Raw genomic sequence first — 19,887 nt, forward strand, 5'->3', positions numbered from 1 at the left:
CCCATCAGTTCCCTGAGGAAGTCAAAGTCTGCTTTCCTGAAGTCCAGGATCCGTATTCTGCTGCTTACCTTTCTTCCCTGTGTCAGGATCCTAAACTCGACCAACTCATGGTCACTGCCTCCCAGATTCCCATCCACTTTTGCTTCCCCTACTAATTCTTCCTGGTTTGTGAGCAGCAGGTCAAGAAAAGCTCTCCCCCTAGTTGGCTCCTCCAGCACTTGCACCAGGAAATTGTCCCCTACACTTTCCAAAAACTTCCTGGATTGTCTGTGCACCGCTGTAGTGCCCTCCCAGCAGATATCAGGGTGATTGAAGTCGCCCATGAGAACCAGGGCATGGCAGGCCATGGCAGGTCCAGGGCTAAGTTGGGGCTGAGGGAGGGGCTCCATGATAAGTCCCAGCCAGGTGGATTTCCAGGTGGGTATAAAATGAATTGGTGGCTTCTTTGTATTTCCTACTGGGCAGATACTATCACAGTTGGCTTCACCTGGATTTACTTGCATTCTTACTAATTTCAGCAGAGAAGTATATGAGATCATACTATTGATTTGCACTGTATCCTTGGGCAAGTCATGCAAACACTTAGTTTCTCCATATTTAAAACAAAGATGATAATATCATGCTCAGCTACTCACTATTAGAGCTGAGCAAATTCGGGGACTAAAACAAAAAATCAGAAGAAAACAAATCCTCAGTTCAGTTCAAACCACAACAGACTTTTTTTGTTTTTTGGTTTTTGGGGAGGCAGTTGCTGAAACAAAAAAAAAACCCCAAAAAGTGCTTCAAGTTGAACAAAATGTTTTTGATTTTATGTTTCATTTCAGGCCATTTTCAGGTGTTCAAGTTGGCTCTGTATATCCCCATTTACGGGTATTGTGCCACTTTGTGGTGCCTAATGGTAGAACCATCTCCAAGCAGTGTATATTAGAGTGCCCACGTGGCCCCTCCTGCCTCTCCCCTCAGCATCTCCAATTGTTCTGAGGATGAGGATCTATAAGGATACACAGTGCTCTCTACTACCTCAGTTCCTTCCAATCACTATGCCAGATGGACACAAACTGCTCCAGTCCATTCAGATCTGGGGTTTTCTCCACTTCTTAGTGTCTTTATACTTGTTTAGTGTAGTTACTTAAGTTAGTTAGTAGTCAGTTCTGGGTTACAGTGCAGCCGAATTAAAAAAAAAGAAGGTGGGATTCAAGAGATATGCTTTGTGCCCAGCATCTGATGACCATGACATGCTTGGGAGAGGGCCACTCTCCTGGATGTTCCATCTGACAGACTTTCACACCCAGAGCTTGCAAGATGAGACACAACAGATTGCAGGTGCTTCTACTTAAGGAGGCCTTTGAGGCTAAATACTCCAGTCTCAGGCGCTTGTTGGATCCGAAGTCTAAGAGGCCAGCCTTTAATCCTGTGACTTACTCCAGCAAGTTGAAGCAGCTTAAAGAATCCAGGAAATGGGACCCTTCGTCTGGTCAGGCTCCAGATCCTGCTGCTCAAGCTGTAAGGTCTCCAAAGGACCTGTCAATAAAGAAAGGCAGACCACCTGCTATGGAACCAAGAGGTACATTGTCAGCTCTGGCTGTATCAGTTCTGAAGAAGGAGGCAAGGGAGAAAACAGACACTATTAGCGGTGCCAGATCCTGCATGTCAAATTTGTTGGATCTGCTCAACTCTGACATGGCCTCTACGGTTCCAGCTCCAAAATCCAGGCTGATTCTAGCTTCAGTTTCCGGGCACCAAAGAGGTGGAGCTGAACATTTCATTAGATTCTGCACCATCCAAATTTTTGGCTCAGCTTTGACATATGCTTTAGATCCAGGTTCATCTTTTGATCCAAAGGAGACTTTTACTTTGGTGGCTGATATACGCTGTTCAGCTTCTGATTGCTGTTCAGATCTGAGTGAGAGGGTCTTGAAGAAGAGTCAGGCTTCATTGCTCTGCTCACCACATGGGTTCATTGCTGTCTCCAATGCACTCCATCATGGATCCGAGGCCAGATCCACATTTAGATCAGGACAGAGGAAGAATAAAGAGACTTGTTTCCTCCCAGTTTGTGTCTCCTTTTGCTCCTCTTCCTCCAGGTATGTTCCCAGGTCCCAGCTGCTGAGAAGACTAGCAGGCCTGGACACCATGGCCTTACTGGGTACCACCATGGCCTTACTGGGTGCCTTACTGGGTGCAGGAATTTATCAGTTGTGCTCTCCTTATGGATGGAGAGATGATGCTTCATCTGTAAAGGATCCAGCAGCGGAGAAGTCCTCAGATCTGGTTCTGCCAGATCTGTCTGCATCTCAGACAGTGGTTCATGTTACTCTGTCTAAAAAGGAAGATAGTATGCTCTTGTTCAAAAGAGTAGTTGACACAGACTATGATCCAGATGACCTGATGTCAGCAGATGAGCATGTGGGAGTGGCTTCCACCTCTTTCCCTTCTGAGGAAGTTCCATGACTAGGGGATCACATGGCATCCATGCTGAATTTACCTTCAGTAGCTGTGGAGGAAACCTTCCATCTGGTGTTGGTCTGCTGCAGCTGGCTAAGACTCTCTCGTCCACTGCTGTCGTTTGCCAGCCTATTTCTAAATTGACAGTCAAATTATATCAGATACCCTCAGAAGAGTTTTCATATTTTCACTCCCCCCCCTTACCTAAGTCACTGGTGGTGGCTGTTGCCAGTAGTAGGTTGAGGTTTGGACAAGCACGTTCCATTCCTGGTGGCAGAGAAGGACAAAAGATTGATTCCCTAGGGAGAAAAGTGTTTTCCTCTTCTCGTGTTGATATTAGGGTGGCAAATTATCAAGTAATTATGGCCTACCATCAATTTCATCTATAGGAAAAGATTACATTGTTTGTGCAGGATTTGCCAGATGACAAAAGGACATACAATTGCATTTGCTAAATGGAGGGTGAAAATGTGGCAAAGAATGCTCTTAGCTTCATTTGATGCCTCAGACTCGCCAGAGCTTTGGCTTCTGTGGTTATTCTGAGGAGACGTGCTTGGCTTCACTCCTCTTCTCTAGCTCTGAGTAACAGAATTAAGGTGGAAGATTTCCCCTTCAAAGGGGATATTCTTTTCAGTGGAAAGATGGATGAGTTACTGGGTAAAATGAAGGAGACAAAATCGATGGCTCATTCTTTAGGCTTGATTTCTTCTACTTAGGAGGAGACCAGCTACTCCTCCTTTCTGTATCAGAGACAGTATAATCCACAGTGTTCCTTGACTTATTTCTTGTGAAATCAAAGACGTCAGCAAAACATCCGCAGACTATGTCTTTCCAGAGCCAACAAAAGGAGAGGTCTTTTAAATCAAGGCCTAAATCTAAACAATCTGCTTCCTCTCTATCATCATCATTGAACACCAGGCCTCAGATTCTTCCTTTCCGCTGTTTGGAGACAGGTTAGCCCATTTTTATCAACAAATGGAAGCTTAGTGTATCGGACAAACAGATCCTTTAAATTATAGAAAAGGGCTGTGACATAGCGTTTGAGAAACTCTACCCCCTTTCAATTCTCCCTATGTTTTCATTTTCAGGGAACCTTCTCATGATGATGTTCTGCTCTCAGAAGTGCAGACATTGCTTCTAATATGGGTTGTTGAAGATGTATCCAATCACCTGAGGGGTCAGGGTTTTATTTGAGTTACTTTCTGGTACAGAAAAAGGATGAGGAGGAGGAAATGGGCTTATCTGATTTTAGATTTAAGTAACCTGAACAAACACATTTGGAAGTTTCAGTTCCATATGTTAACTCTGGCCTCCATAATCTCTTTGCTTTCAATTATGGAATGGTTTGCATCTCTTGATTTAAAAGACACATATTTTCATATTTCAGCACAGTCATCAAAACTACCTTCATTTTGTAGTGGCAGGACATTATTTCCAGTAAAAGGTGCTCCCATTTGGCCTGTCCACAGCACCAAGAGTATTACTAAGTGTCTCTCTGTGATAGCGATTCATTTGAGAAAGCAAGTTATTTTTGTTTTCCCATATTTTTGAAGCTGCTGTTTGTGATCCTCTATTAAGCCACATTGCCTATATAACCACCCTTTTTTCAGATTTAGAGCTGCTTCTGAATGTCAGAAAGTCAGATCTCTGTCCAGCTCCGAAAACGTTATTCATTGGCTCCATGTTGGACTCAGTAGTAGGGAAAGCCTTTCCACCAGAGGACAGATTTTTAAAAATAGTGCAATATGTTTTAAACATTCAAATATGTCAGACTCAGAAAGTAATCCTCCTGGGTTTCATGGCAGCTCCTACTTGACTTTATTTGCATATCTTAGAAAGAGACCAATGCGGCATTGGATGTCTAAAGTTTACAGGCCAAATCTGGACAGTCTTAAAATGTAAGTCAACATGCCTCAAGAAATGCTGGACTTATTGACATGAGGTCAGTCAGAGTAAGTGTCCTAAGAAGCATCCACTTCAATCCCACTTCGCCGTCAGTGAGGATAACTTCAGTTACATCAAACAGTGGTTGGGGGATACATCTGAGTCCTCTTTACAGGTCAAGATCATTGGGCTACTCAAGAGAAGGGCATGCATATGACCTTGACTGTAAAGATGACTCAGACGTGTGTGATATATATATTATATATATATAAAATTAGAATTATCCTTGTCCTGTCCTGACCACTCTTCCTCACCACTTTCTGAATCAATGGAAAAGGGGAAAAGCATATAGAAGGGCCCTTCACCGTTGCAGACTGAAAGCATCCATCTACTATATATATATATAAAATGTGTGTGTGTTGGAGTTAAGAGCCATTCATCTGGCCCTCAGATCATTCCTCACTCACATACACAGGAAGCAGTGACAGATAATACATCAACAAATAGGAGTGCTCACTCCACTCAGCTGTGTCCAGAGGCAATCAGATTATGGGGCTGATGAACTTGACATGATAATTACCCAGTGGCCCTGCATTTAACAGGAGAGAACAGCATGATTCCAGATAGTCTCAACAGGGATAGTTCTTGAATGAATGGTACACGAAGGATCAGTTGACTCAGAGCATCTTTTCCATTTGGGGTCAACTAGATGTGTACCTGTTTGCTACAAGGTTCAACAGGAAGAATTGCATCTTCTACTTGAGAGCAGGAAGAGACAGTCAGTCCATCTCTGATGCTTTCCATCTGCAACGGTGAAGGCCCCCCGCTCGTGGTCTGCCACGAAGCTAACCAATGCTGTGTGGGTGAACGCCCCTCAATTCCTTCTCAACCACCCCTGGCTAGAAACGAAAGTATTAGCAGTCCATTCATCAGATCATTATATCTCTCTTAGCACTTCAATAGTTAGTTAATCCCTTTCTTAGTTGTAGGGCTTTCTTTATTTTCTTTCTTTTGGAAATTTTTTTTTTTTTTTTAGTTCTCCCCCTTTGTCTGGGGTTTGCCCCAGCACAGGGTATGCCCAGTTCACCGAGCTTTCAAAGTTGCCTCTATTGTAAGGAGGCCATCCCTGTAGTGGATAAACATTTCGGCTGCATCTGTTGCCTCGGGGAAAGCCACATTTCCCAAAAGGGTGGTTTCTGCCAACAGCTGAAGTCCAGGTCTCGAAAGGACCGAGAACTTTAGACTAAAACTCCTTCTGAGGCAGCTCTTCAGCCATCCCCAGATCTAAAGATCTCATGGTTCTGACACACAAGAGTCTCCTTTGCTTAGTACCAAGAGTTCCAGTACCAAGTTTACTTTGGACATGGGAATCTCCACCGGTACCAAGACATTCACCTCCATTATCTGGTTGCCAGTACCAGGTGAAGTCCACCCCTTGTGATAGGGTTTGGAAGCTCCTCGACCTCTTTGGAATGAAGGCCTATTCATCTACCACACTGAAATTCAGAATTGCAAACTATCAAGCTCTGACAGCAAAATATGACTACATCAATTATGCCAGTTAATGTGTTTATTGGTCAGCTCCTGGAGTCACACCATGAACAGGTTAGGGCCATTATTAGTGAAAGACAACTGGTGGCCAAGACAGCACTCTAATCAGCACTCGATGCAGCCAACACAACAGCCCAGTCCATCTCTGCAGCAGTGTTTATGCAGCGAGTGTCCTGGATGCACCTATCTGGCTTCCCTAAGGAAGGACACACTACAATAGAAGACCTTCTCTTTGAAGGCAAATTGTTTGCCAAGAAGACTGACACATATCTCCGTATGCTTAAAGATTCCAGGCCTACTCTCTGGTCTTTAGGGGTTTATACACCTGGACAAAAACCAAAATTTAGTCTGCAACCTCAGCATAAATCCCACACACCACATTTTCCAACTCAACACTATTATGAGACTCAAAGGAAAAAATCCAGATTTTCCAAGCATAAACCATCAGGCCCCTAGTCTTCCACTTCACAATCATCCACCTCAAAACATCAGTTTTGACATCTTGGTTGGAACACCGACAGACCACTCCCTTCAACACTAACTGCAGCTGACCAACCCATCACATCCATTTAGGTACCGTTCCACAACAACTGGAAACAAATAACATCTGACCAATGGGCTCTGGAAATCATCAGCAATGAGTACTCCATCCACTTCACTTCCTTCCCCCCTCCCCAACCAATACCCTTCCCCATCCCTCTTCAGAGACTCTCTTCCCAAGAGCTTATTATGACAAGAAATAGATCACTCCTCTGTCTAGGAGCCATATGAGTGATATTAGCACCTACGAGGTAAAGGTTTCTACTCTCATTATTTCCTGATACCCAAGAAGAAAGAAGGGTGGAGACCCATACCAGACTTCAGAACACTGAACAAATGTGTCAAAGCTCAAAAATTCAACATGGTCACACTAGCAGCGATTATTCCATCTTTGGAACAAGGAGATTGATTCTCAGCCCTCGACCTACAGGATGCCTATTTCCACATATTGCTCCTACTTTCCCACAGACAATTCCTCAGATTTACCTCGGGCCATTACCAATACAAAGTACTCCCCATTGGGCTCTCATCAGTTCAGAGAGTATTCTCCAAGGTCCTCTCAATAGTGGCAGCTCACCTAGGGGATTATGATCTACTCCTACCTGGATGATTGTCTCCTGAGAGCCTGCACCTCCAACGAGGCCCTCTGGGTCATCTAAACTTCGGTAGACTTGTTCACGGTGCTGGGCCTACAGATCAATGTCCAAAAATTGTGTTCACCTCTGTCCAGCACCTAGTGTTCATAGGAGCTGATCTCGACTTGTTACAAGGGAGGGCACTCCTGCCACAGCACAGGTTCCACACACATTGGCCACACTCTTAGAAGCAGTACAAACCAGTCATCAGATATCAGCCAGATACTGCCTCCAACTTCTGGGGCATACGGCTGCAGGCACGTCTGTGATATCTCATGCCAGACTTCATATGAGGTGCCTTCAGATGTGGTTCAGCTCAGTCTACAGGCTGAAAAATTCAGACTAGACAAACCTCTGTCACTGCCCACCAAAGTCAAACACACCTGGACTGGTGGAAAGACCCAGCAAATGTCTGCATGGGAATCATGTTCTCGCAAACTTCTCCATTGATACTTCTCACCTCCAAGGCATCGCTCAAAGGTGAGGCATACATCTCAACAATCTTACGACAAAGGTTTAGAGGTCATCCATGGAGATTTCTCTTCACATCAACCTCCTCAAACTCAGAGTGATCAGGAATGCTGCACCCACTTCCTTCCGCTAATCAAGGGTACACACACCAGGGTCTTGGCAGACAACAGAGGATGCATGTACTACTTAAATCACCAGGGAGGCACCATATCACCCTCCCTTTGTGCAGAAGCACTAAAGCTATGGAACTGGTACATTTCGTACAGTGTCATAATAGCAGCAGCCTATCTTCCAGGAGTACAAAACACAATGGCGGACAGTCTCAGCCACAAGTTCCCACACGACCACAAATGGGAGGTAACTCAGCAGTACTACATGACGTATTCAGATGGTGCGGGAAACTGACTATAGACCTGTTTACCACTTACTTGAACAAGAAATGTCCACATTACTGCTTCACAGCAGGAATAGGACAACACTCCTTAGGAGAGGCTCTCCTTATTCCATGGGAAAAGGACCTTCTCTATGCCTTTCCCCATTCCTTCTACTATCGAAAGTCCCATTAAAAATAAAAAGAGAAAGAACAAATGTTTTACTGATTGCTGCCTCCTGGCTGAGACAGGCATGGTATCCTTACTTGTCACAACTCGTGGCATGCCTGCTGATCTCTCTCCAACCCACTCCCTACCTCCTCTTGCAAAACGAAGGACACACTCTCCATCCCAAATTGTGGATACTCCGACTCAAGGCCTGGCTCCTTCATGGTTCCAGCACACAGAAAGATCCTGTTCTGTGGAGGTACAGGAAGTGTTACTACACAGTAGAAAATCAACTTCCTGTTGTACTTACCTGCAAAAGTGGACCAGGTTTCAGGTTTGGTGTAATTCCAGACAGATTTATCCGACATCTGCTACTCTCCCAAAGATCCTAGATTATATACTGACTCTCAAGAAATCAGGACTATTTCTCAGTTCACTCAAAGTTCACCTAGTATCCATAGCACCCTTCCATCAACAAAAGAGGGATACTCAGTGCTCTCACACCCAACCACAAAGCAGTTGATCAGGGTATAGTAAAACTTTTCCCCCAACCTAGACATTCCACCCCATCATGGGACCTAAACTTAGTGCTAAAGAGGCTGACTAGGCCGCCCTTTGAACCTGTGGCTGCTTGTTTGCTCACATACCCGTCTGTGAAGACAGACTTGCTGGGGCGATCAATTCAGCGAGAAGAATAGGGGAACTAGCGGCACTAGTAGCACACACCCCTTATACAATATGTTTTGGGGACAAGGTTATTCTCGGCCCTTACCTGAAATTCGTCCCCAAGGTGACCTTGTCTTTTCACATAAACCAACTGATTCACATTCCTTTTACCCCAAGTCTCACCGTGATAATGGGGTGGCTATAGTGCACACGCTAGACGTTAGGAGAGCCCAAGTCTTTTACCTGGATAGTACAAAGGCCTTTAGAAAATCTCCTAAGCTTTTCCTCTCTGTTGGATTATCTAACATATCTCCCCTTTGGAGGGAATCCTGTCCCTCCTTGGGAACGTAATGTGGTTTTATCTACACACATGAAGCAACCTTTTGAACCCTTGGCTGAGTGTTCTTTGTATTATTTATCTGTTAAGATGGTATTCATTACTGCCATAATGCCAGTCAGAAGGGTGAGTGAGTTAAATGAATACCTTGATGGCTAAACTACCACTTATGCCTTTTCACAAAAGTGAGGTGATTCTTAGACCTGGCCCCAGGTTTTTGCCAAAAATAGTTTCTGAATTTCACGTCAATCAGACAATTAATTTGCCAGTAATTTTTCCAAGGCCACATACAAATAAAGGTGAATCTTTTTACACTCTTTAGATGCTCTTGCATATTATTTAAATAGAATTAAATTTTACCAAAAAATCTACATTATTAATCTCTTATACTAAAAATTGTAGGGGTCATGCTGTGTCTTCCCAGACTATTTCTAAATGGATTAAACAATGTATTGTTGAATAGTACATGTTACAGACATCCCAGTGCCTACAATGGTACAATCTCATTTCACTAGATCTTTGGCAGTATCTTTTGCTTGCATTAAGCAAGTCACTGCTGCTGAGACTTGTAGGGCTAGAACTTGGAGTTCAGTGCACACTTCTGCTAAATAGTATGCTCTTGATTTGGCTTCAAGGGCTGATGCACGATTTGATAGATTGGTACTTCCATCTCTATTCAGTTAGGATTCTGTTCCCTCCTCTAGGTTATTTGCTGCACTGCTTATTAAACTATCCATAAGTGGAACTATGCAGAGCCACTCAAAGAAGAAATGTTACTTGTAACCAGAGTTCTTCAAGATAGCGCTGCATATTTACACTTCCTGCCCTCCTTCCCTTCTTTCTCAGAGTCTTTTAATTCCTTTCTCTGGGTTGGCAGTGGAAGGAACTGAGGCTGGAGTGGGCTCTGTGTCTCCCCCGCACTTGCCCTCCATATGTTGGGAGACGCTGAGGGGAGGAGTAGGCAGGGGCATGCAAGCCTCTAAGTGGACACTGCTTGGAGAAGATTCTACCATTACGCATCACAAGGTGGAACAATATCCATAGGTGTGAGTATCCAGAGCCAACTCAAAGAACTCCAGTTACAAGTAAGTAACGTTCATTTTTTTCACCTTTTTATATATATAAAGCTAATTTTCAAAATGAAAATGAAGCATTTTGAAATGGCCTACATAAACTGTTTCAAATTTTTAATTTATTTTTTCACAATTTTAGTTTGGCTTGAACTATTTACCAAATTCAGCCGGAATTTGTGAATAGTTAGTGACCTAAGAAATGCATTTCTCAGCAAATTTACTATTTACTCACACAAATGTTGTGAGGCTCATTATTATGAATATACTTGATTGTTGGGTTTACTCTGTACCCCAAACCCCTAGCATGCCTATAGTGCCAGTAGCACACCCGGTGTATTGTGTCCCAGAGGCAAGCAGCGTAGCTGCTTCAGCAGCTAAAAGCCTTGTAGGCGCTACCCCTGGTGAATCTCATGAAATGTTCGGACATGTGGCTAAGAGAGAGGTTTTTACTAGAGCTGGCAGGCAAGCGGAAAGGTCGCAAATACCCTAGAAAGAGAAGCTTAAACAGCTGCAGTTCAGAGTGAGCAATAGCCATTCCTGTTTGGATCTCTGGGGCAGTCCATTTGAGAGTTAGGGCTTTCCAGGCTTAGTGCTGTTTGGATCTCCAGTCCAGTCTCTATTCAAGCAAGTAAGCATTTGCAGGCTTGCAGGCAAGCTCAATTAGTGTCTCTCACTGGGGATCCTTCATGCTGGCTCTCAGCCCAGCTGCTGCTGCTGCTCCCCTGTAAGTCCCACACAGACCTGTACCCAGCTGTGATACGGGCAGTCACAGCTTGTTCCGCATGTGGCTCTGTCCACAGTTCCTGGGGCTTCTCTCCAGCTCCCTGCGTGCCATGTGGCTCCCACTCCCAAAATAGCCTTGCCACCTCCTGATTCAGGATCTTTTCCCTTACCTGGCCTCCGGAAGGAGAAGTGCCATGGGGAGGGGACTGATGGGAACTGTAGTCCTTGCTTCGTCAAGAGGAAGGGGATATACAACTGGGAAGAGCTAATGGAAGCTCTAGTCCCTTGCTTTGCAGATCCATCACTATACCATAATATCAAGAGTTTGCTAGGCACTGCATAGGCACGTACAAAGACAAGGTCCCTGCCTCAAAGAGCTTAGAGTCTATATGGGGCCCGCCCAACTGCAACTGAAGCCGATAGAAGTCATTCCGTAGGTTTTAAGTGGGAATGGGATATAGTGGTAAATTAAGAATGAGTTAGTTAATATCTTTTTAAAGATTACAATCACCACATAACTGCTAAGTATTATTTGTTTTGTCTATTATTGTTATCAGTTTTGTCTAGCTTTCTCTGAAGTATCACTAGGTATAGGGATTCCAAAATGTTCTTTGGTAGCTTGTTCCATCATCTCTTTAGTCCAACAATTAAAAAGTTCTTCTACTGTTTAACTTCTGTTTCTATATTTGAGTTTTAAAATATATTTGCAATACCAATTCTGCCTTCCCAGATTACATATATCTTTCCAAGTGTCGATCATTCAGGCTTGCCATGGAAAGTATAATCTCACTATTATGTACAGATTACTTTTAAATCAATTGGAGGTGGGGTTTTTTTTTTTTTTTTTTTTTTAAAGTTCTGTCACAAAATATTCAGGACATGAATATTATGAATCTGGTTTATTTGTGTTGTAATAGTAAAAGCATTTTCTAATGTGGTCTATCATCAGCACCTTCTGTGGTTTTATATTGGCTCCGAAGGTGGCTGTTCTCACTAAAATGTCTCCTTCACAGGAAATGTTTGATGTAATTCTGGATGAGAACCAGCTTGAAGATGCCTGTGAGCACCTGGCTGACTATCTGGAAGCCTACTGGAAGGCCACCCATCCTCCTTGCAGCAATCCTCCCAACCAGCTCCTCACTCGCACACTTGCAACAGCCACTCTTCCTATCAGCCCAGGTCCAAACATAAATTTACAGGTATAGTTTCCTCTCTCTCTCTTTTCTCTCACCGCCATTCACTTCTGCAAAGGGAGGGAGACTTGCCAGGGCACACAGTGTGAATTCTGATAACAGAAGTTGCTAAATGTGTTTCACTGGGAGCCGGAAATTGATAGAGCAGAAGAGCTCTGCACTTAGGAAAAATCATTTGCTTTTTATAATGTAAATACTTGAAGACAGACACTTTTCTTGTGATCTTCATTGTATTCACATGAGCATTTGTTTCCTTACTTGCTGATTTGCAAGACATCTTTGGATTCCAAAGGGTGAAAGGGCCTGGCTGAAATGTATGGTGATGGGAAGTGGAATTTCCTCATGCCCAGAACAACCACTGCTGCAGTAACATACTTACCAGCCACCAGCATTTTTATAACTCTTCATATATGATTCAGTCACAGTTATACAACAGGATTAACAGTAATACCATGCATGTCACTGCCTCTGGTAACTTTCAAAGTGACTAATATCCCAGAGCCCTGCCTAAGTGACTGGGCTGTGTGTGAGAGAGTTCCACAGGGACAAGTTGGGGAGGAATCCATCCCTCCACCTCCACAGGCAATGGAGTGGTAATGGAGTCACTTTATAGCCACTACACTACTGCAGTCATGAGGATGAAGTGGCCCCTCCATGGCTCAGTTATCCACTGGCCATCAGATCACACACTTCCCTCATCGTACCCTCCTTATATGCTAGCATATTATGCCAGTGGGAATTTGAGATCCAGTGTGTGCTAGCCAATGGAGCATTGGATGGGGAATCAAGATGTAACCCACCTACCTTCTTGGTGTGGTGTTCTGTCCCCTCTAGTGGCACTGAGACCACTTAGAGAGAGAGCTACAGCTCACTTCATCCGATGAAGTGAGCTGTAGCTCATGAAAGCTTACGCTCAAATAAATTGGTTAGTCTCTAAGGTGCCACAAGTACTCCTTTTCTTTTTGTGAATACAGACTAACACGGCTGTTACTCTGAAACCTGTCACTTAGAGAGAGAGATTAATGAGTCTTCTCTACAGCCTTAGCTAATAGCCATATGGCTTTTAGCTCATGCAGTAGAGGCTCATGCATTTAGCTCCAAAGGTCCCAGATTCAATCCCACCCATCAACGACTGGGCTCTTTTGGTGTTACAAGGAGACATGGGTTCTGTTCCCAGCTCTGTCACTGACCCGCTGTGTGACTTTAAGAAGTCACTTCATCTCTGTTTCCACTCCCACCCTTTGTCTGCCTTGCCTAATTAGTAACTCTTTCTTCCTATTGTACCAAGCACAATAGGGCTCTGATTTTGGTTGGGGACTTCAGATGCTTCTGCTGTATGAATGATAAGTGGCATCCTGATGCCCTGTATCTTTGGAGCCACGTTGGATCTGCGGAGGTCATGGAGAGGATTAGAGTCACATTTGCCTCAACTAAAATAGCCGATTCTTCCATCCCAATTTCAGACTAAGATTTACTTATGATCAGCTTCTGCATTTTCGAGGCCGTCCCTACGACTGACAGAAACATTTCCCTGGGTCTGGCGACACAGCTGATGTTAAAGTGCTGCCGTGACAGTGCTTTAACGTGGCTGTGTAGTCACGGCTCCGGTGCTGGGAGAGAGCTCTCCCAGCGCTGTAATAAAACCACTTCCATGAGGGGAATAGCTCCCAGTCCTGGGAGCGCAGTTCCCTGCTTTCAGCGCTGAAACTTACATCAAAAGTTTATATAAAGCTCAAAGTTTCAGTGCTGTAAAGTGCCATTGTAAGCAAGACCGTAGAAAGAATGGGTCCCTGCATTTAAAATTTCAACTGCTGAAGTGTTTTGTTTTTTGTAGCTCTTGCAAATATTTTCCCTGCAGTGAAGGCTTTATTTTAATAGAGATTTCCCAGTGAAATTGCAGACTTGGCAGGCTCTTCCCTGCAAGGAAAATCACTTTAATGCAGTCTGTAGGATATGTCTCTCTTCACAGAGCATCCTGGGGAAAAGAGAGAGTCTGCCCCAGCTAGCTCCTGCCTTTGTTTGTCCCCAGGGCTGAAAAACTGCTCTGAATTAATGTGTGCTGGAAGAGCAGTCTAGGTATTGAAGTTACCCAGCAGTGTTATATAGTGTGCTAGGTACAACTGTATAGCTATAGTATTGCTCAAGCCTTTTTATGCCCTTGAATGGCTATTTCTATGTTCTACCAACCTATGTTAGTGTACATTGATTTTTAACCACCCTGTTCAAGGACCATAATGGGTTATTAATTTCACCTGTCTGAACTCTGTGATCTCTTCTTATAAATTCACAGGTTTTTATTTTAAGTACTAAAAATAAAACTATCTTTACTCTTTCACGGTTTTGTTCGATGGTTTATTAATCCTGAAGTGCTGAGCAAAGGTGGTCCCGTTTAAAATCTGGAACCTTAACTTCCTTCTGCTTCATCATATGAAGATATATTTTAAGCAGAGGTGGGCCAAAGCTGGAACCTCATATCTGAGCCTCTAGAAAGTTTAGGAATGGAGTGAACTTGCATTCCAGTCTCCAGATCTGAACCCACTGTTAGGATACAAAACTAGGAGGGCCTGTTTTCCCTTTCTTGTTTTGATGCAGCTAAAATCTTACAAGAACTGAAAGATTTCAGCCTGAAATCTCTGAAAAGAGCTGATATCATAATATTTCCATCTTTTTGGACAGAACTCTTCTTAGAACAGTTCATAAGACTTCAGCACTCCTGAAACAAAACCCAAATCTTAGTCCTAATTTGACTTTGATCCACAACCCCAAAATTTAACCTAAATGTTAATCTGGATCCAAATGCTTCCTCTTCAGTCCATCTGTAATATTAGAGGCCAGTTCTCACTATGGAGGTGCCCATGGCTTCAATTAGATTTTTTTTTTTTTTTTTTTTTTGCACTAACAATTTCTGAAGTTGGAACAGGGGGAAAGTATAGTTTCCTTAGCCCTTTGTTTCCGGTCAAAGCAGACCAACTGGATCTGAATTCATAAAACATTCTTTTCTTCAGAGCAACTAGAAGTTTTGCACTTGCTCTTAAACCACAGCAAATTGCTGTCTGTGAATTTTACTGATCAAAATTCTGTAACAGTGATTGTATTTGACATTTTGACCATTTGGGAATTAAAATATCCCATATAACTGTTCTTATTTTGTGTGCTTTAAAATCCATCCTTGTGACAAACTTTAATTTTTTTCATAAATTTAGAGCAGATCATTAATTCAGACTATTTCCTTTACTTTTTAATTTATTCTAACAGAACATAATAAATATGTATTTTTTATTCAGACACCAACTCTGGGCATTTCTTTCCACCCACCTTGCTGAATAGTACTAACTATTCAAGTTCATATTTAATACACCCCCCTCCCAAAAGGCCAACATCAGCTAAATAATGACCAAAACAGAAACAAAATACTTCCTTAGTAGAGCCTAGAGTCTTGTGTTGACAGAGACAGGATGTCAGAAACTCATGAATCTGAACAACACAAGTGATATAATCTCCAATGTAATTTGGCAAAGCAGATGCAATTATAGCTTTTACTGTACTCGGATAAACAGATGTACTACTGTGTTAAATTCTACCTATATAATAATAATCCAGGATTTTTACGTTGTGTGTCACCCTGAAGCCAAGAATGTCTGTTGAGTCAGTGTGAAGCAATTGGAAACAGTTATAAGCATGGTTGAGAGCTCTTTTTGTTCAGAATACCACCCAGTTCAATCATAATTGAGGTTCATAGTCTGTTACCATCCAATTTTTAAATTCTCAGCAATTTGTACTTTACAAATTATACCGGTGCAGTGTATAGTAAGGCATGTATCTATGCCATGCCAAGAGTCCCAGACCATTGTGATGTCAAAGATCACTCAGTCACCATCCTTACCCTATAGCTAATTTGCATACAACCGTTTCATTGCTTGAATGAGGGAGACTGCTGAGAAGGTGGATTACTTGGCCCAACTGCCACACCCAGGCAACAGCAAGGGCTTTGAACTACTAGTTTGATTTAACTTTGTACCTGCAGTGATAGCTTCGTATTGAAGTTCCCAGCTAAAGGTGATCAAGGTCCTTTTGGCAGGACACTGTTTCTTTCTTAATTCTGAAATTAATTCTCAGCAATCATTTGGCTGTTGTTTTGGGACAAATGCAGGTAAATGTAACGGAACCCCAAAACTGAGCTAAATAATCACAATTGTTCATTTTGCAGTGATTTCAAACACTGTGCTGACGAAGACTAGGTTTGATTGTACTGGGTAATTCTTATTTCACTCTTATGTAGTAGCACTACGTTAGGAAATTGTTTGTGAGAATATCATTGTCCCTCCATTTTCCTTGGACTTTGACCTTATAGTTAAATGATTATTGCCAAGTGTCTCATCACAATGAGAGAACTGAAATTGTTACCAAAAAACCCAGAGGGGCAATGATATTATTGGTATTATAATACAAGTATGAGCAATACCAGGTTAAGCCATATCTTAATTCTTAAAATAAAACCAGAGGCCAAAATCTTGGCCTTCCACTGCTATATCCACCCCTTCAGCATTCACCCAGCTGTGTTTTAAAGACTGTCTCCAATGATACCTGTCCTCAAAGAAGTTTCTGATATCCTCTGATACCTACCCTCTCTGAAGCTGACATATCCTCTCTAGCTCTTCTGAATTCCTAGTTCTGCCCCTGCATCCTCCATGTTGTGACTGCAGTTGTTGCTAACTGGAATGTTCAGAAAATAAAGATGTTGCACAAGCCATGAACCTACCACAGAACAAACTGACTGCTACCCCGCATCCTGCTTGGGATGGAAGGGCTCACTTGTATTACAATACAATATGTTCAGTAAAAGTTTAATTCTAACAATTTCTGGATTAGATTCACAGTGAATTGTCGTGTATGTAAATTACTGCTTTTATTGTTTTTAGCTTAATTTGTATTGAGGAAATGTCTTTAAATATGTGCCTATGATTGCAAATTTACTGTCTATTGTGACACTAACCAGGGCTCTCAAGGAGATCAGAGGAATGACCATTCAGCCCCAGAACGAACTGGCTCACAAGTTGAAGAGGAAGCACGGATTGAACCCATGAAGAAATTTCAACATCGTTCATCTTCCTCAGCACAACACCATAACCACCGCAGTGGTGTTAGCCGAGGCCTATCTAGGCAAGAAACGTTTGACTCAGAAACCCAAGACAGCAGAGATTCAGCTTACATAGAACCAAAGGAAGAGTACTCACATGAGCATGGAGACCACAATGATTCTCACAGGGATCACAGTCATAGAGACGAGTCACATGGGAGCAGTGATCACAGACATAGGGAATCAAGGCATCGCTCAAAGGAAAGGGACCGAGAGCAGGACCACAACGAATGCAACAAACAACGCAGTCGTCATAAATCAAGGGACCAATATTGTGACAAAGATGGGGAAGTGATATCTAGAAAACGCAACGACACAGGAGACTGGAGCCGGGATGTATACATCCGCCAGTAACTTTTGCCTCTGGCAGTTTTGTGTTTCTTTGAAGTCTTGTATAACAACGCCCCTTGAAAATATCTTTGGGTTCTTCATTGCAGAACATATGGTATCCTTCTGTGTGCTGATTTGCATTGCTGTTGCTTGCATAGCAATAGCATGAAATAGAATATTCATATACTTCTTTTTTGGATTAGTGCTATATAAATTGGCATAGTACAACTGCAGAGCTCCTGATGTTGTACTGTGCTTTTTTCAAGCTGTTTTTTGTAGCAGCCACTTGAACAATATCTGTTGCCATCAAGGTGGTGTTAGTGTTTTAAAACAAGGTACAGTTGATGTTTAATAACCTCCCGTGTATTCAGCAAGCCAGAATCAGCACATACAAAACTGAAACTCATCTGTTTTGATTTTTAATTTGTATGCACTTGATTTGCATATTGATTTAAGAGCCACTATCTGTTGCTTGTACCTCTGGTGGACTCCATTTGGGGACAGAATTCAGTCTTGCCTTACACACAGGGAATCATAAAGTCAAAATCTATTTTCTATGTACTGGTACTGTGTACTGTATATACAGTTTATAAATGTTATTTCTGCAGACACCTTCTTACTATATAAGTTTGACCACACTGTTTTAGAGTCCTAATGCCAAGTCAGCAGATTTGCTTTTGAATTACTAGCAACTGGAACTAGCCTCCTTCAGGAAATTTGTAAGAGTGTTCAATCTAGACATTTTTTCTTCTATAGCTGAAAGCTTGTACTTACTGTAAATATGAATGAATGAATGCTTGAGATAAAAGGTTTGATTCCTATATTTTATGCTGTCCTTGCAAACTTATTTTTCATTTTAAATTGATAACTAACCTAGCACTATAAATTGTTCTATACACTTCACACAAATTGTAATGGACACGCTCTAATTTTTGTCTTGTTGTCAGAATGGTGGAGCATACATCATGGTGGGCGGTGCGTGTGTGCGTACGCACATGCAGAAGTTCAGTGTGTCTAAGAGGATCTAGTGAAGGAAATAAGAGATGACTCAAAATTCCAACCAGTAGTTTCTTTATTCTAGCTGTTATTTTCAAAATCTGAATTGCAGTCAGGGAACATGAGGCAGTTTATTGCTACGCGTAATTGGGAAAGCATAAATCTGCTGGCTGTTTGTTGAGACTCCAGGAGAGTAAAAACACAGGCAGATGTTACTGTAAGTGTTTCACTGGAAATGTAAAATCTTTGTGTTTTAGAGTATTTGTTTTAGTAAGAAAAGTTTACACAGCTTGTGGAGAGTTATTTTGTTGGAAAATAAATTTTTTGGTAGCTTCTCCACTTTTTTCTACACTTGCCACTTACTCTGTAGTCCTACTTTGCAGCCAGGTCTGTGCTCCTCCTTCAGCCAAAAGTGTGTCTGCCAGTAAGAGCCCAGAAAAAGGACTGTTATAACCAAAGGTTCAATCCGTTATGAACTCACTAGCGAAACGTGTTGAAATCAAATGGAGTGACAACTCACTATGTTGTGCACCGAGTACCTGTTTTACTGGTAAGTGGGACACAATGTATTACTTTTCGGCTTCAGATCCCATGCCCTGCCTAGATTAAATTCTGTTCTGTCACAGATAATGATTTTACTAGTTTTAAGAATCAAACACTCCCCGTGCTTGTAAGTAGCACAGATTATATAAAGAATATAGAATTGGGGTCATACTTATTTATAACTGTGCATGTGTTTATATATTTTCTTGCAAAAAGGTGGATATGGGAATTGCCTGACCAAGTATTTTAGATCATTATAGTGAAATGTGTAAGAAATACATGAGATTCATTTAAAAAAATTCCATTCCTTTATTCCAGGTCTAGATAATTATGTTTCCACCCTTTGGGAAATATTTTTTCCCTAAAAAAGACTTTGGAGTATTTTTTTTATAAATAGAGGGTGAAATTTTCCTGTCGGGTATCTGATCATAACTCCCGTTGCTGTCACTCATAGGCATCCAAGAACGGCATTTGACTGAAAGTGTGCGCTGGGGGAAGGGACGGTAAGGGTCTCTTTCTAGAAACAAAGTTCTAAGCATTTGTATACACTTTAACTACCTTGCTAGCAAAATGAAGATAGTTTGTAGACCTGTTACACTACTAAATGACTTTGTACAAATGGTGGCTGTATATGTACATGTTGGGGTCTTTTTTAACATGGAGCTGTATCAGTTCATCAGTGGGAACCCATGTTGCAAGTATATTTGCTGTTTGAAATGTTTCAGATCATTGTTATATATCCTTGCCCTCAACATTCCGACTCTAGCAATTTTACCAGCTTGACGTTACTGAGCTGCGAATGGTAATTCTCTCACCTACTCCAG

At 42.2% G+C, this 19,887-nt stretch overlaps 1 protein-coding gene across 5 annotated transcripts in view; it reads left to right on the forward strand.

The window, feature by feature from the left end:
* The window catches only part of CACNB2 (calcium voltage-gated channel auxiliary subunit beta 2), a 410,678-nt gene extending 393,130 nt beyond the window's left edge, over positions 1 to 17,548 (forward strand). For all 5 annotated transcript variants that reach the window (XM_077809441.1, XM_077809443.1, XM_077809442.1 and 2 more), the window contains 2 exons: positions 11,878 to 12,063; positions 17,054 to 17,548. In XM_077809441.1, the coding sequence (XP_077665567.1) occupies positions 11,878 to 12,063; positions 17,054 to 17,548 (681 nt within the window). The remainder of the gene's footprint in view (positions 1 to 11,877; positions 12,064 to 17,053) is intronic.
* The last annotated feature ends 2,339 nt before the right edge of the window (positions 17,549 to 19,887 follow it).

Source organism: Eretmochelys imbricata, chromosome 2 (assembly GCF_965152235.1).
Source record: "Eretmochelys imbricata isolate rEreImb1 chromosome 2, rEreImb1.hap1, whole genome shotgun sequence".
NCBI classification, from domain to species: Eukaryota; Metazoa; Chordata; order Testudines; family Cheloniidae; genus Eretmochelys; species Eretmochelys imbricata.